The following is a 17828-nucleotide window of genomic DNA, read 5'->3' as shown; positions in this document are numbered from 1 at the left end:
TTTTTAAAAAAACAGTTTCCTGATAGATTTGTTCAGTGTTCCTCTGGTATTGTTAGCCTCTCCCCAACCCAGCTTTTTTTTTTTAACTGTGAGAAGATGACCATTGTATATGAGTGACTATGAAGACTGAACTTTTGGGTGGAGAAGTCAGTCATGCCGACCTTAGCTCAATTCCCAAAAGGCAAATCTTGGCGTAAATGAGGTCAACTAAGGATAATATTGAAGTTAGATGTGGCTTTCTCCAAGGTAAGGCCTACAGAGTGCTTGGTGCCTCCTTCGTACCCAATCTAGGAAGCAAATGTGGAGGCAGTGGAGGTTCTGTCCACCAGGAGAGGCAGAAAGGACCCAAAGAATGTTGAGGGGAAGGGCCTGAGAAAGAGTCAAATTGCTTGGAGAGCTGGGATCAAGACTGTATTTTTGGAGTCATTTGGGGATGGAACTGGGGATAATGGGTGAGGCAGAAAACTGCCCAAGGCCTTGCTGATGACTCTTGGCTTCCCACCAGGAAATCCTCTTGGCTCAAAAACATTTTTGAAACTATTCCATTAGGCACAGAGCCTAATGCTCCACTGATTAACAAATTTTGATTAATAAGCATCCTCTGTAGTTAGAAAGACTGCCTCTGGAGTCAAACTCCTGGCTTCATCACCTATTGGCTGTGTAGTTTTGGAAAAAGTATTTCGTCTGCGTCAGACTTAGTTCCTCTGTCAGTACAAAACAGATGGTACTAATAGTATGCCTAGTGGTGACATTGTGAGAATAAACTGGATAAATGCAGAGAAAGCCCTTAGAACAGCATCTGCTCATCTGTTACAAAGCAAGCCCTTGGTAAACTTCCCACTACCTACACATCTGCATAAATTAGTCTAAGCAGATTCCCTTTTTCTAACACGTAGAACAAGGAGGGCTTCATGGGAATGGAAGTGTTGGAGACATTGTGGGAAGAAGTTGGTCAAGGTGGACTCTGGGGAGCCAAAGAATAAAGTAAGGATTCTCCTAAAGTAAGGGTTGTGAAGAGACAGTGGGAGAGATCTCCAAAATTAATTTTTACTTACTTTAGGATGTTCCCTAGTGGAATAGGCAAATTCATAGAGGCGGAAAGCAGAATAGCAGTTATCGGGGTCTGAGGGGAGTGGGAAATGGAGAGTTATTGTTCAAGGTTTACAGAGTTTCTGTTTTGGATGATCAAGAACTTCTGGAGACAGATGATGATGGTGGTTGCATAACATTGTAAATTTACTTAATTCCACTGAATTTTACACTGAAAAATAGTTAAAATGGTAAATTTCATGTTATATATATATCTTTTCACAATAAAACAATAGTTTCCTAGTATTGATCTTCTTCCTGCTCCACTTTCCAAAGAATAAATAGGTTGCCTCTTCTAATTGGGGAAATAAGACATAGGAGAAGGGCGTTCCATGCTTCATCTGTGTCCTTCCAAGGATTACTAAGAGAGGCAGCCTGGAGAAAAAGGGTGGGGCTGCAGCTCCTAGATGAAGCCTAAGGGCCTATGGTTTCCCAGACCTGGGAGAGGTGACCAAACCACAGACCAAAGGACAGGCCTGGCCTCCAAAGAACCCAAGACTTGTTGCTGTGAGGCACTGCTAATCTCCGATTCAGCACCTCTTGCTTATTGCCCCTATTTCCTGATGAGATTTCCTGGAGGTTGGAGTGGGGGGACATTATAGCACAAAGTTATCTCATTTACAACTTGGAACAACACTTGGGGCATAGTCTTGATAAGACCTTAAATTTCTAACCATCAAATTTCTAATGGTCTCTCTGTTTCTCTTTTTGTGTGTGTGTGTGTGGTCTCATTGTGACATCATCTAGTAGAGTAGTTTCAAATTGTGGTCACTAGACCAGAAGAATTAGCATCACCTGGGAACTTGTTAAAAATGAAACTTCCTATGCTCTAAGACTGATTAAATCAGAAAGTCTGGGAGTGAGGCCCAGCACCCTATTTTAGCAAGCCCTTCCAGTGATTTCAATGACTACTAAGGTTTGAGAACACTGTTCTCCTTCATTCACAGCTTGCCAATTAATGGAAGCTCTATACCAAGAAAATGCGATTTACTTATTTTCTGACATGTACTGAATGGCATTGCTTATTTCCTTATGCACATTATTTCACCGTCAGTGATGAGGCTTGGTGAATTATAAGTATTTTAATTAATGAATCTTTTATAATGATGTTACAAACGGGAATTATCTGTATGTTATTTGATTGCAAACTAAAAAAGGCAATTTTCAACAGACCATGGGTGGAAAATGTGTCCTCAGTAGAGCAGGGGTATATTTGGAAGACAAGAATGTAAGGGGAGGTAAGGAATATATTTCTTTCTAAACCCATGAGGCCAAAGTAGTAGGGATGATGACAACTGGGAGGTAACAGTAGCCAAACAGAATAGCGAAGTAAGTATCAGTGTATACAGTGAGTCCTTCATAAATATTTGTTGAATAAATGAATAAAAGTATAAAAAACATAGGCATAGGGTCTCTGGTTTTAGGGATTTTAAAAATATTCAGGTATTTCCACTAGTTAGATATTAGCCCAGATGAGGAATAAAGTCACTTTTATTTGTTTATTTTGATGCATATGTTGTATATGTCAATGTTTTTAGTTACGTCCTGTTTAATGTAGAAAAAGATATTTTTCATGTGTAAAAAATTTTAGAAAAACAATTTAAAAAGTATTTTCTGTGAGCCTGTAACTCTTTGTATAGATGGTCAGCCATGAATTCACTCACTGACTCAAGTTGTAAATGACACACAATAACCTGAAGGAGGGAAAAATCCTTGTCGCATGGAAGGAAGAGAGACCCAAGAAAAGATAATAGAAGAATATGTGATGAGTCAGAGCAAAGTTTCCACTCCTGTGATTATCCAAAGATACACCAGATTAATGAAGAGTAGTCAGAAAGGCAAGGCAGGAGAGATCTTGAGAAGGAACACTGGATCCTGCCTGACCTCTAATCCAGGACAAACTGTGAGGAGGGTGGGAGCATGCCCCAGATAAGTTTCCAGGATCCTGAAGCAGAAGCCAGCTGAATGCCCCACCCTATCCCCAGCCCCTACTCTTGGGTGGAGCCTGCAGGACGGCAAAGTCCCTGTGTGGAACTGACTAACGTGTGTCTAGACAGATAGGCCTGAGACAGCCTCACAGATAATGGTGACTCCAGCTAGACTGATGGGGACGGAAATGAGATAAAAGAGATGCAGAGTAGACAGAAGAAAAATATATTTGGAAGTAGGCTATATAAATATAGTAAAGAATGTACAAACATCTTTGTATGTAGAAAAATGTAAGTCCCTTATTTCTAGTACTTGATACTTGCTCAAGAAACACCTATGTTGTTCGACTTTATGATGGGATCAATGTTTTGAGGGTTACCTTGGAAACTTAACCTATTACCTTGTTTCATGGGAAAATAGATTATGAATTATTAGTGGCTAACTTAGAAATCAAACATTTTCATTAGGATTTAATGTGAGGATAAAGTGACTCCTGGAAAGAATTAGAAATGAAGAATATGCATTTGGAGCAAGGCCAATCTTCCTGGCTGTAAGAATGCTGTCAATGACAAGTGACATCAAACCTAAATGAAAGTGGCTCAAATAATAAAGAAATTGATTGATTTCCTTTAAAAAAACGGTTAAACGTAAGTTGACTCCAGTAAGGGATTTTTTTAAAATCAGGAAGTCAACGATATCACCAAGGACTAAGGTTTCCTTCATCTTTCTACATGAACAGATTTAGTATTAGGTTTAGCTTTGTGCTTGAAGTAAGATGGCTGTATTCATTGTAAGCATCAGATATGGATACACCATCTAGAAGCATAAGACACCCTTTCTATGAAGAGGAAACCTTCTGCTAACACCATCTTCATTCTGCCCTTTATGCAATTCTCATTGGCAAGAATTGCATCACATGTCCAAGCCTAAACTCACTGATTAGTGAACTGGGGAATAGTAACTGGTTTATATCAATTAGGAGTCATCCATCCTGAGCCTAGGGCTGATGTTGGTGTCTCTTGAATCACTTGGCCTTAAAAAAGGGAGAAAATAATTAGGAAAAACATGGGTTCTGTTGGCTAGGAAAAAAGAGAAAAATAGATGTCTGATATATTCCTTTTAAATTTGAACTTGTCTCTGATGCTTAATAATTATATAATCCTAAGCAAGTCAATTACTTTCTTTATGCCTTAAATTTTTTAACTTTATAGTGGAAATAATATAAGTATCAAATTTATAGGCATTTTTGAGAATTATATAGAATCATGTATGCAAATTGAATAATACATTGCCTTGGATTTAACTGTCAAATGACTTTCATCATCATCATCATTATTATTATTATTAGAAAAGAATAACATTTAAAACATCTTTTTAAAATTCAGGAAATATTCATTTATATTACATTGAATCAAAACATCACAAATAGTCAGATCTTATTCAACACATAGAGCTTTTTTATTAGTCATTTCTCAAAAGATCTGGTCAGGCTTTTTTCCCCCTTTTCACGAGTGAGGCTGTTTTTGAAAGTTTGTAGAAAGTAACACACCACAGATGGACAGAAAATAGGAAAACCAACCAAAAAGTATTGCAACTTTTTCTAAGTGATTTTCACACTCCACCTACAGGGTGAGAACAGCCTACAAACACAACACTCCAAACAGCCATCCCTCCCCACAACTCACACCATAAAAATGGAATTCAGAAAAATCATTACTTGATTTTTAATGATTCACTGAGCTCCAGCAACGTCTTAGCACATTTTCCTCAAACTGATTTCCTCAGGGACTTTTCCAAATGGAAGTAATTTGAAGAATACAAGAGCCCATATTTATCAATGCTAAGCAAATGATAAGCAGTTTCCTCTTGTCACCCTCCTGGTTGTCAGGGTAATTGCGTCATAAGCAAGTCTTTACAAGGGGACTTTGGAGCCATGGATAAAAATCACACAATTCCAGAACAAAAAGAGACTGGAGACTTTATCTTTCATGTGAAAAAAAATAATGAGTAGAGACTAATCATTAGTAGGAACAAAGCCAAGAAAGGAGTTGCTGAACTGCCAGTCAAGGGCTTTCCACGACATCCCACACAAACCTCGATCCAAGTCTCCCTGCTTGTGACACTAGCAGAGACATTTTAGTTTTCACTGCAGAGAGAACACAGTTGTGGTTTTAGAAAGCACTCTCCTCCATTCTCAGTTCTTAAGCATATGATTTAAATAGAGTTGACCACCTATCTTGCTCATGGGATGCTTGACCTTGGCCCCCCTAGACACAATGATTGGTTGAGGGATAAATATGTTACCTAACTAGAGCCAATGAAACATAAGGATATGTTTATCGGATCATTTGGGAAAGAAAACTTTTCTCATTCCTGATTTGATGGTGTGAGGCTGTGAAGCTTAGAAATCCTGTCACCATCTTGCTACTAGATAAAGCATCAAAAGAGCCATTCCAGAGCAAGCAAAACAGAGGTGGACCTGCTGACGTCATATGTGCCCTAGTTCAACCTATGTTTATAGTCACCACTAGCCATCAATATTTTGGGCCATGAAAGTCAATAAGTTAATCATTTGTTTAAACTGGCTTGGTTGGGTTTCCTATCACTTACAATTGAAATATTTAATAAAAGCCATTCATTAATTAGCCCAATCTACTTCTCTTTTTCCTCTCTCTTATTCTGACTCTAAATGCCAAAGGAGCACACATGAGTGAGTGCCATCATGATGTGCAGGTTGTATGTATTAAACATAAAGAGTTTGCTCTCCACATCATTCCCCAAGTTCAGCAGCTCATTATTCATACATTAGCCATAACTATTGCAGCACATTTACTCATGCTAAACAGCTGAGTTTAAAATGAAATGCCAATGAATCTTTCTGATTTTACAATGCTACTCATGTTTTGCTTACTTGAAGACCCTTGGCTGTGCACTGGTTAGTTTCAAGTTCATCTGTGCTTTCTTTTCTTTTTCTTTTATTTTTGAGACAGAATCTTGCCCTGTCAGCAAGGCTGGAGGGCAGTGGCATGGTCTCAGCTCACTCCAACCTCTGCCTGCTGAGTTTGAGCGATTCTCCTGCCTCAGCCTCCCCAGTAGCTGGGACTACAGGTATGCACCACCATACCTGGCTAATTTTTGTATTTTTAGTAGAGAGGGAGTTTCATCGTGTTGGCCAGGCTGATCTTGAACTCCTGACCTTGTGATCCGGTTACCTCATGATCCACCCACCTCAGCCTCTGGGATTACATGGATGAGCCACCGCACCTGGCCACAGCAACATTTTCTTTTCTTTTTTTTTTTTTAATTATACTTTAAGTTCTAGGGTACATGTGGATAACGTGCAGGTTTGTTACGTATGTATACTTGTGCCGTGTTGGTGTGCTGCACCCATCAACTCGTCAGCACCCATCAACTTGTCATTTACATCAGGTATAACTCCCAATGCAATCCCTCCCCCCTCCCCCCTCCCCATGCTAGGCCCCGATGTGTGATGTTCCCCTTCCCGAGTCCAAGTGATCTCATTGCTCAGTTCCCACCTATGAGTGAGAACATGCGGTGTTTGGTTTTCTGTTCTTGTGATAGTTTGCTGAGAATGATGGTTTCCAGCTGCATCCATGTCCCCACAAAAGACACAAACTCATCCTTTTTTATGGCTGCATAGTATTCCATGGTGTATATGTGCCACATTTTCTTAATCCAGTCTGTCACTGATGGACATTTGGGTTGATTCCAAGTCTTTGCTATTGTGAATAGTGCCGCAATAAACATACGTGTGCATGTGTCTTTATAGCAGCATGATTTATAATCCTTTGGGTATATACCCAGTAATGGGATGGCTGGCTCATATGGTACTTCTAGTTCAACCAATGTTTGACTATTTCTCTCTTCCTAGATAACTCCCCAAGGATAACTTATTGACCTAATCTTTCTAGGAAGCATTTTTTTTCTTGTTATGCTTAATATTTTTTAAACTTTTCATTTCTGGGCTACAGATACCAGCCTTTCATCCCAAAAACAATGTGAACAAAAACATACAAAAAGGATTCTTCAAGTATATGTCCAAATCAGTAGATTGGTCTATCTCTGTTTTTTTGTACTCTAGCAAATTCTGGAAAAATAGTCTATACTAATTTCTTCATGAAGCCATTCCACATTAATTCTTCATAGTATCATCTTCTGGCTGGTAGCTTTTTCTCTTTGCTGAAACTCTACTTCAGGGCATTAGGAATTTCCCAACTCATCCAGTGGTTCACCCTGTCACATTTGATTTACTCTTTTCAGTAACTCTGCTTTCTGCTAATTTGGCAATTCATATTTGTCCTATATGCCTGTTGCTTTGGTGGCTATTCTTTTTAGTCTCCTCTTTGGTAGCTCCATGCCTTGCCTTAAATACTCACGTTTTCCTTAACTATCTGCCTGTCCTTAACTACCCTCCTGTTCCACACCTCCAATTTTATCCCCTCCTTTTATTTCAATTACTAGGATAACACGGTAGCCCATTTTGATATGGAATTCCCAGAGTTTTTTAAACCTTAATAGTTGAAAGTAAAAAAACTTTGATATTTGAAAAGTCAAAAAATTGGCTTATTCTACACAGATAGGCTTTATTTTACCTTCAGTACAGACTAACTCTTTTGTTTCATAAAAAATATTTTGAATGGCTCTTTTAGTTACACTAAAACAAAGTAAGGGCTGTCCTCTGGCATTTAGACTGAGACAATGGGATTCCAAGAGGTTAAACATCTCCAGAAAGTAATGCACAAGGTTGTCTTCGCCATGAGCACAGCTGCATCACTCTCGGGTTCTGTGTCCTTTAGAAAATTGTCGTGTTTTTTCTAAACGTGAGTTTAGACTGAACAGTCTTTTAATATAGGGGTTAATCCTCAGAGATGAATGACATTAATTTTGATTGCCCCCGGTCTTTATTTTGGTCATAGAACTTGAGGTCCTGAACTCAGGACAGCAAGACATGTCAAGAGGACTTCTGTAGTGGAAGGTTTCTGTGAGACGGGCACCAGGCATTAGAGAATGCAGCAAGATGCTTGATAAGGGACCTCTATTAAAGGGCTTAAGTTGTAGATTTTAAAGCATCTATCGCTAATGCCTTACAGCAATTATAGCTGGTTTTAGCTTCAGTTTGGAGAACAGGAGGAAGGGATTGAGCTCATGCTTGGAAGCCTGGCTATAGATAGCTGGAGTTGAGGGAAAAAATAGGTAAGGGAAAAAAATGCAAGGGAACAATTCATCAGTTTGGAGCCAGAGAGCTGGCTGCAGAAAGTGATAGCCAGGACAGACTGTGAAATAAGTAAACATTCACTGGCCATTCTCAAGAACTTTAGGATGGAGAATATATTCAAATAGCAAAGGAGCTCCAACTATTGAAGGTTAGCATCAAAGTAAAGGTATTTAAAAATTATGAGACCCTTGAGTTATAATTCACATCTCTAATTGGCACTATATTTCTGGGCTTCCATGCACATATATCTAGCATATTCCAGACATATTTTACCTTTAGTCCTCTTGTTAGAAACCATGTCTTTAAGAATAGGCAGGGAGAGCTTTGCCAGAGAACAAACTCATTAACACTCAAAAATACCTGCAAGTCTAGAAATCTAGACATATCTGGTTTGGAAGTCTGACTCTATATAAATTCTTACCCCATGTTACTCCCTCTGGTTATGAGTTACTGCTGATACTTGGTGTTTCCTGCTTGTAATCTATCACTGTTGCTTGGGTCTCTCTCTAAATTTCTCTGTTTCTTATTTGAGCATTTGTTCTTGTGCCTAGGTTTGTCTTCACAATTCTAGACCCATTTCTAGCCACCAACTGGCTGCACAATTTTGCTCCTGATTCTGATTACCAGTGTGTCTGGTATTCATTTCAGGTACTCAACAGGTATTTGTTAAATGAGTGAAGATTCCTTGGAAAGTCCCTCTACTCAGTGATTTCAAAGATCTTAGCCTCTAATGTACCCTGAATGTCACTCAATTTCTTTCTACCAGACTAACTTCTCAAAGTACTGATTGATATCAATGCAGTATCTATCCCCAAATTAAGGACCCTTAGATTTAGCAAGGCACAAAAGTCAACTGAGGATGTTTTTACAGAGATAATTACTCTGTATTAAGGGAAAGGCACTCTTTTCCATCATTTTATGCTCTCATTCCTTGGTGACCAGAGCCCACCTGTTTTCATTTTCTCAGGATTAAAAACTGCTCTCAGGGAAGCATTTAATACCTTCACTAGAATATGTTAATCATATACCTTCATGTGTTATGTATCCGAGAGTTATTTGCATTTTGCTCATACATAATAAGAATTTTATTTAAAATAGAAATATCTTGTTATTATTTAAATTTTGCTCTGTTAGGCATTGTTATACATTTAATTCTTATATCAACTTTATGAAGTGAACATTGTCCTTATTCCCATTTTGTAGATGATAAAGCCAGGGATGTAAAGTAACTTCCTTAAAGAAAGAGTATTAAATAGAGAATCCAGACTTTGAACAGCCTAGTCTTTCTGAATCCAGAGTCTCTGCTCTAATCATGGTAATTATGAGACAGATTGGTTCACATTAACCAAAGAAAGTTATACATTGTGTTTTTAGGAGTTATTAGTAAGCACAGTTCCCATCTTGAAAGTATACCTCTCAGGCAGCTGCCTGCCCTGCTCTTCATGAGGCCAAAGACGCTGTTTTGCTTGGCAGTATCCCAATCCAAATAAGGACAATTGAACATATTTTTTAGGCCACATGTTTCTGGATTAAAACTTTGTAAGTTTGAAAAACAATAGCCTCTAGAGACACATCTAAACACAAGACTCATAAAGGATTGGCATTTGCATTTGAAAATGTCTTTTAAAAACCCAACAGTCAAATTCATTAGGGTATTGTGCTATAATCTCCACTAAGAGTCAGAATTCAGAAATTGTTTTTATTTTTCTCACCAAAATTATCTTTAAAGGGAGATTTTTACTTTGATTGCTTTCTTAACTGAAATTCTGCAGTCATTAAGGCTCTGTATGTGTGTGTTTTAAACCAATTAATGATTTGTGTTTTATACTGCTTTGTTTTGTGCTGACTTTTTTCTTTCAGTCCAGCCCAACTTTCAAACAATACCTCTCTGGAATACTCATGGAATCATTTTTTTCTAGAAAGAGAATTTTCCCTCAGAAAACATTTCAGAAGTCAAAAGGTTTTTAAAGTTTAAAAGCAACTAAATACTTCTTGGACTTGACTCCTTTTACATGATCTCTGTTTTACTGATAGTTTTAAGGGAAATGGTACTTTAATAATTGTATGGACATCTCAATGGAAACATCCTCAGTGTACTGCTGTGTGTCTTACTAAGTATATAGAAAATCAACCACATAAATTATTATTGTTCTAAAAATGCTTAAGCTGATATTTTGATCACAAAATCACAGCTTTTAGGAGATTTATAAGAGGTAATCTTAGGTATGACCTGTGGTATGAAGTTAAATGTTTAACAACAGACTCTCCAGAAAAAAATAAATTGTGATTTGTAGCATGTTATTTTTCATGGGTGTGAATACTACCACTGTAACCATTTTCAAGCTAGCACGTGAAATTACTGAAGGCAGAATTGGAAAGAGATGGCACACAATCAGCACCACTGGGGCTGATGATCCTGACAACCTGTGCACTTTCATCAAAATTCAGTGTCTCTGAAGTCACCTTTTCGTCAAGTGTTGGAAAAGGGATGAGGATGAGATTTGCACTTCATAGCCCAAGCCCTAGAGTGAGACTGCCAAGGCCCTAATCCAACTCTTCAACTCCCTGTCTTCCCTTTGGTAAGCTATGTAACTTTTCTGTGATTTAAGTCTTCTCATATACAATCTGATAATAATAGAGTTTCTACCTCATAGGACTTTTATGATGTTTAAATAAAATAGTACATATAAAATGCTTAGAAGATTTTTTGGCACATACTAGGCCCTTAATACATGTTAGCTACAGGATTTACAATTCCAGCTATCACAATGTTTTATATGTTGTCATCTAAATCTTTCAGAGGTCATTAAAAACCATTCTGTTTTATAGGAACACTCTGAGAAGAGCCAGGTATAGAGGAAGGAGTACTAAATAAGAAGTCATGGGTTAGGTTTTAGTCTCAGTTTTGCCAACACTTCCATCCATGACCTGTGTCAAACCATTTTCCTTCTGACAGCTTTAATTCTCTCATTAGTAAAACGCAGAAAGTAATAATTGTCCTGCCAATCACATAGGATTGTGGTGACACTAATGTGAGATAATGAAACAAAGAGCCCTTTGAAGATGATACAAATATGGGGTATTATTATTAATCCAATTTAAAACTTATGATGCCATGGAAGAATTACAGTAAAATAATAAAAATTTGGAGTAAATATTAGGAATAATGTGGTGTTAAGAGATGGAATGTTTTGTTATAAGAAGGAAAAAAATAAATGAATTTCTACCACGAAGCAGGGCAGCATTGTGCTCAACCTCTTTTCCCCTCAAAAGAGCAATTTTAAAATGAAAAAGAGCTATACTTTAGATATAACATACATTTAAAATAAGTTAGGGATCATAGGGAACTAAGTTAGCAAATATTCATGGAGTCATACTTTTCAGGGACTGGAAATGCACCAGAAAAATGAATAAATAAATAAAGCATATAATACTCTATCAAATGACAGACAGGTCACTTAGACAAACCAGGTGGTTAGCGTTACGCCATTAGAAGATGAATAATGGAAATCTTCAAATCGTTCTTTGGTTCTTAAGTTTTATAGATAAATAGAAAAGAAAATATCTGTTCAAGGACAGATTGAATAAATCTTAAACCTGTTAAATTCAGTCATCTGTGAACAATAAGAGCCACATAAAAATGAGGGAGCAAGGGAAAAACATCAGGTATTTTTAAAATTTGCACCTTGGATTCTGTTTACTTAGAATCATGTACATTCATATACATTCAGTGAACATTCACCAAGAAAATCATCTTTCTTTCTTTCTTTCTTTCTTTCTTTCTTTCTTTCTTTCTTTCTTTCTTTCTTTCTTTCTTTTTCTTCTTTCTTTCTTTCTTTCTTCCTTTCTTTCTTCCTTCCTTTCTTCCTTCCTTCTTTCTTCCTTCCTTCCTTCCTTCTTCCTTTCTTTTTCTTCTTTCTTTCTTTCTTTCTTTCTTTCTTTCTTTCTTCCTTCTTTCTTTCTTTCTTTTTTTCTATCTTCTTTCCTTCTTTTATTCATTTATTTATTGACATGATCTCACTCTGTCACCCAGACGGGAGTGCAGTGGCACAATCTCAGCTCAATGCAACCTCAGCCTCCCTGGCTCAAGTGATCCTCCCACTTCAGCCTCCCAAATAGCTGGGACTATAGACACACTCCACCATGCCTGGCTAATTTTTGTGTTTTCTTGTAGAGATGAAGTTTTGCTATGTTGCACAGGCTGGTTGTGAACTCCTGGGCTCAAAAGTGATCCTCCCACTTCAGCCTCCCAAAATGCTAGGATTATAGGTGTGAGTCACTGTGCCTGGCCTATTTTCTTTTCCTCAAATAATTTCTCCAAGCTATGCTTTAGTAGAGGAGTTTCATTCTGTGGACAAAGAAAGAATCGCTTGTGCAACAAAGCTCTCAATATGGCCTCTTCTGCTAGCTATTAGTAAAAATTCTCATTGTTAAGTATTTTAAAAAACAGAATACAATAAAAGGATACTTTTAAGTTTCCTTTTTCAGTGAAAAAAAAGCAGAATGAAAGACTGTTTATGTAGTATACTACCTTCCATGAAACATGAGGGGAAAATACAAAATAAAAATATGTAATAAATCACTGGAAAGATATATAAGAAGTTTATGAGAAACAGAGTAGACTGTGACCAGGGTAGAGGCAAGAATTTCATCATGTGAATTTTTTACTTATTAAACAATATGTGTGTGTGTGTGTGTGAGAGAGAGAGTATCTGCATGCCTGTGAAGTCCAGTACACATAGGTAAATAAAAACTAAGTGTTATTTAGTTGCCCATCCGGTTTAACATTGCTCATGTTCCCCAAGCTTAGGTCTGGCACAGGCACGGACACCTGCAGAGTGGAAGGGGCCTGTTGGGTATCCTCACCTCCATATTCCCACTCACTGCTGCTTCTGGTTGTTTAGCAATGCGGTGCGAGAGGCAGGAAATTATAGGACCAAAGGGTCTGGCCAGACTGGTGGTTTTGCTGCCATCTATGTGACAAATGCCCAAATGCTGCCTATTTTTTTCTCCTGGGGACCATTTGTGGGTCCTTCAGAGACAACTTGCTAACACCAAGAGAGTACTTTGAATATATATTTTCTACGATTTTATCTGAATTTTTATAATTCCTACCCTGGCTCTTATACTATCACTTATTCTTTGTAGCCTCTTTTTCACTATTTGACTTAAGTACTCTTTGGTACTTTAAGAGACTTCTATTCTACCTGCTTTATGGCTGTGAAAAAAATTAGCACCTTTTCCATGTCAAACGCTGGAAATGCATGCCTCTCTCCCCACAGGTTCCCTCTTACCTCTGAATTCACAGGTAGCCCTGATTAGCCTGTCACTTTTATCCCTTTTGAAAGGAGAATTATGAACCAGATATCTTTGAACACCAAGAGACACTGGTCACATCTCCTGGACTTGCCAAATATCCTCCAGCGGGTGAATGGCCTCTTTGAGGGTCACAGCACTAAGCTGGCAACCCTCTTCAAATAAGTCCCCCTTTCCTAATCTCCTTACCACTGCTAATTATGAGGCTAGGTTTGGATGATCAAAAACACACATTTGGGATGCCCCTTAGCAATCCCTGCATAAAGGGCCTGATAGACACATCTCATGACAATGTGTGGGCATGTAACACCCATTTTCCTAAAGGGACTCTGAAATGTGAGATAATAGGGAAAATCCTGACATCAGTGAAAACCAATATAAGCCTACACATAACTCTGACATTTAAAAGTCTGAGCCCAAGGAGAGTGAGGGTGGGGGAAGAGGAGATTTTTTTTTCACTTTAGTGTTTGACTATTTTATGACATTCAAACATTTGGATTAAAATGTGTATTAATTTTGGAGAATCACAGTCCAGTTAATTAGCTACGTGAAGAAGAACCTTTCAAATTTTAATAAGATTTGATTTTGGTTTCACATGAAGATATGCTAAATTCCTGTTTGAGATAAAGGAGGGTCAAGAAAGAGGAACAAAAAGGGAAGTGAGTCAAAGAAGATAAAAGAGAGGAAGGCTAAAACTTACCTTGTCTCATCAATATAAACTGCTTCCAGTACAGATGCCGCATATTCAATATTCTTCTTTAAGTCAACAACGTTAACGTCACCTCTTTCCAGCTGCTTCACTAAGCATCTTAGTCTATTTCAAAAAAGTAGCCAAAGAGAGAAACAGCAAGAAATTTATGGTAACTATATGGCAAATAATACAGTATTAAGTACACTAAGTTAAGATTTTTAATAAAGTTGTTTCTAGGTCAACAAATAGCAATATTTTCAGAGATTTTTTTGATATAATTAAGACCAGTCTTTATTACTTAAGGAATTATTAAGCATTATATTCAGCTCTCAATAATATTAGGAGTATAGGTAATACTCCTCAGCTCTCAATAATATTAGAAGTACAGCTCTCAATAATATTAGGAGTATAGGCTACTTTAAGTACAATATTTCAGAGATAGTCCTCCTGAAAATTCAAGACAATATAGACATTTTCAGAAAAGTATATTCCTATAATTTATTCTATTACTTTCTGTTTTTCAGTGTTGGCACTAGGAGAATATTCAAAGGATGCTCTTCTTAATTCACAATTGCAAAAATATGGAACCAACCTAAGTGCCCATTGACCAATGAGTAGATAAAGAAAATGTGGTACATATATACCATGGAATACTACTTAGCCACAAAAAGGAATAAAGTAGTGTCTTTTGCAGCAACTTGGATGGAGCTGGAGGCCATTATTCTAAGTGAGGTAACTCAGGAATGGAAAGCCAAATATCATATGTTCTCACTTATAAGTGGGAGCTAAACTGTGAGGATGCAAAGGCATCAGAATAATATAATGGACTTTGGGGACTCACAGAGGAAGAGTGGGAGGGGGTGTGGGATAAAATACTATATATTGGGTACAATGTACACTGCTCAGGTGATGGGTGCACAAAATTCCCAGAAATCACCACTAAAGAACTTAATCTGTGTAACCAGAAACCACCTGTACCCTCCAACAAAGCTGCTAAATAAAAAATTTAAAAATAAAATTAAAAGACTTCAAAAAATAAAAAAAAAAATAAAGAATGCTCTTCTGACTGCTAGATTAGCTATTATTCACTGTATGAAGCAATAAAGACAAAGATGAAAGGCAAAAGTTCTGTAAAAAGTTAATTTGAGACAAGGAAAAAATACATGTATGTATCCTCAGTGTATTTACTGCACTTGTTTTCCACTTGAGGAAAATTTGAAAATATTTTCTCGTGTTTGAGTCCGTAGGATGATATGTCCCGATGCTCTGAGGAATTTTAAAGTATAGGACTCAGCTAGATTCCTGGGTTACAGAAACCATGAGATAATTCATGTTATTGTGTTAAGCCCCAAGCCTTGGGATAATTGTTATACAGTAATAGGTAGCTGACAAAGTAAGGTCATACAAATTACCTTAACAAGTTTGTAACAGCTTTGGCAACTTCTGTGCATTAAATTGTAAGCTGTGTGTTTCTGAAGATACTGCTCTTTACCAAGTACAAAAGGAACATATTCCTTACTTGCTCCATATTATAGATAAGCAACATGAAGACTACTTGTCTATTTTCCTAAGTCATCAGACAGAATTTAATTCCATTCTATTCAGAGGTATTGCAAAATAGAGAGTAGAGTGTGGCTACTTTTAGGCACTACCTTAGAGACAATTTAGCAGATTTCCTACCAATTTATTTTGGATAATTTTCAATACCAAGGGTGAAGATACAAAGGCAAGTTAAGAATTTCAGCAAAGATATCTGACATTTCTCCACCCAAAAGAAAGAGTTCATTTCTCTATGGGAAAAAAAGACACACCTAGATGAAAACTTCTTATTCAGGAAGCTGTAAACAATTACTTTTTTTGTGCCATTTACTTTTGCATGATAAAATATCAGCAGGCAATAACATTGAAAAATAAATTGTATGTATCAATACATATGTCCTATTAATACAGAATAAGCAAAACAAAGCACAACAAAAATACAAGCAAAACAGTTTCCTTAGGAAGGAAAAATGAAGCCTGGCTTTGAGGCTTGTCTGAAACACCGAATGTGATGATAATGGATCAAGATGCAGAGGGTTTTGGGATTTTTGTAATGCTTATGACCCAGGAACATTATTCTTCGTCACACTGTCCTTTATTTACGAAAGGAAAAGAAAGAGGTTTTGTTTTTGTTTTTCCATAGTCCTGCAATGGCTTAGAAATATACTATCAAATGTCTTTCTTGTGAAAATTATTGAGTTCAGCTTGGTTGTACAATGTGGTTTAAAAACAATAAGTACTTCAAAGGGTTGCCTTTCCTTTTCCCTGAAAAACTGTATTCTATTTTTATTTGTTAGCGATTTTCCCACTAAAAACACTACATTTTCTAAACTCTCTTGAAGAGTATGGTCACATTACTAAATTGTTGTCAGAGCTGTGCATAGAGGCTGTTGGTGAGACTCTCAGAACAGTTCTTTGGAGAGAGCTAACTGCACTGGAAGGAGTTCTCTTGCATCTCTTGCCTGTTCCTTATGGCGTGGAATGCAGCGGAACTGTCTAAAGGCCAGCAGCCATCTGGGATCATAAATGACCTGGCAAAAGAAAGCCGCACACTAAGAATGGTAGAAAAGAAAAATGGAAGTGGCCTGGATATCATGCTATTCAGGTCCACCTGAATGAAATCGTCCGTCTCTGGACTTGTTTTTGATGCAAGAACAACAAAAATTGCATTTAAGCCACAATTATTTTGTGGTTTCTTTTATATGCGGATGAACCCAAAACACACTGATAAATGAATAGAGAATGAAGCAAAACAAGGTAGTCAAGAATGGATAAATCTTTATTATGAAACGAGACGATGAGTACCCTGGGAGACCATCAACAAGTGCATTTCCTAACTCACAACAGCCTGTGGCTGTTCCTAGGGGAGTCATCCCATCTGCAACTATAACTGATAAGACTTGTGATAATCAAGAGGCTCTAATACTTGCACAATGAACATGCCCTTTCACACAGAGATCTCAATGTGGTTGAAAAACAAAACATTATGAATTATGTCTTGATAATTCACAATTAGATATATAAACCTATAACTGGATATAAAACTTCCACTGGGGAAAAATACTTCAGTAAGGTTTTACCACCCTACTAGAAAATGTAATTACATATAGTTATAACTCAGTAAACTCATATATCTCCTCATAGACACAAACACACACACATACATACACACACACACACCTATATTCACTATGCCAACCCCAAAGGACTGGATAGCAATGTATATTGGGGGGTTACTAGGACTTGTTTTTTCTTTGCTTGTTGCACTAAATTTTCATTAATGAGTGCACATTTCTATTTACATAAAAAGGAAAACCTTTTATTGTAAAAATATTATTTACAACTAGAACACCAGCTTAATGGAATTATTTATATCACTACTATCCTAATTGTAATCATTTATATCATTACTATCCTAATTGCAAATATACTTTTGTAATCAAATTATATATACAATAATCCTCAAAAATATTATTTCAGCTATTATTTTACTTCCTAGTTAATACAAGGTCAAACATCTTAATGAAT

The 17828-nt window shown here is 37.1% G+C and overlaps 1 protein-coding gene across 7 annotated transcripts in view; it reads right to left on the bottom strand.

The window, feature by feature from the left end:
* Window positions 1–17828, bottom strand: part of PDE1A (phosphodiesterase 1A) — a 397310-nt gene that overhangs the window by 113584 nt on the left and 265898 nt on the right. For all 7 annotated transcript variants that reach the window (XR_004441671.1, XR_004441672.1, XM_033230958.1 and 4 more), the window contains one exon: window positions 14271–14384. Coding sequence is in view for 5 of the 7 variants with exons in the window: in XM_033230958.1 (XP_033086849.1) it covers window positions 14271–14384 (114 nt within the window). In the remaining 2 variants the exon portion in view is untranslated. The remainder of the gene's footprint in view (window positions 1–14270; window positions 14385–17828) is intronic.

Source organism: Trachypithecus francoisi, unplaced genomic scaffold (assembly GCF_009764315.1).
Source record: "Trachypithecus francoisi isolate TF-2019V2 unplaced genomic scaffold, Tfra_2.0 Lachesis_group13, whole genome shotgun sequence".
Lineage (NCBI taxonomy): Eukaryota > Metazoa > Chordata > Mammalia > Primates > Cercopithecidae > Trachypithecus > Trachypithecus francoisi.
This window is presented reverse-complemented; position numbering and strand designations above follow the sequence as displayed.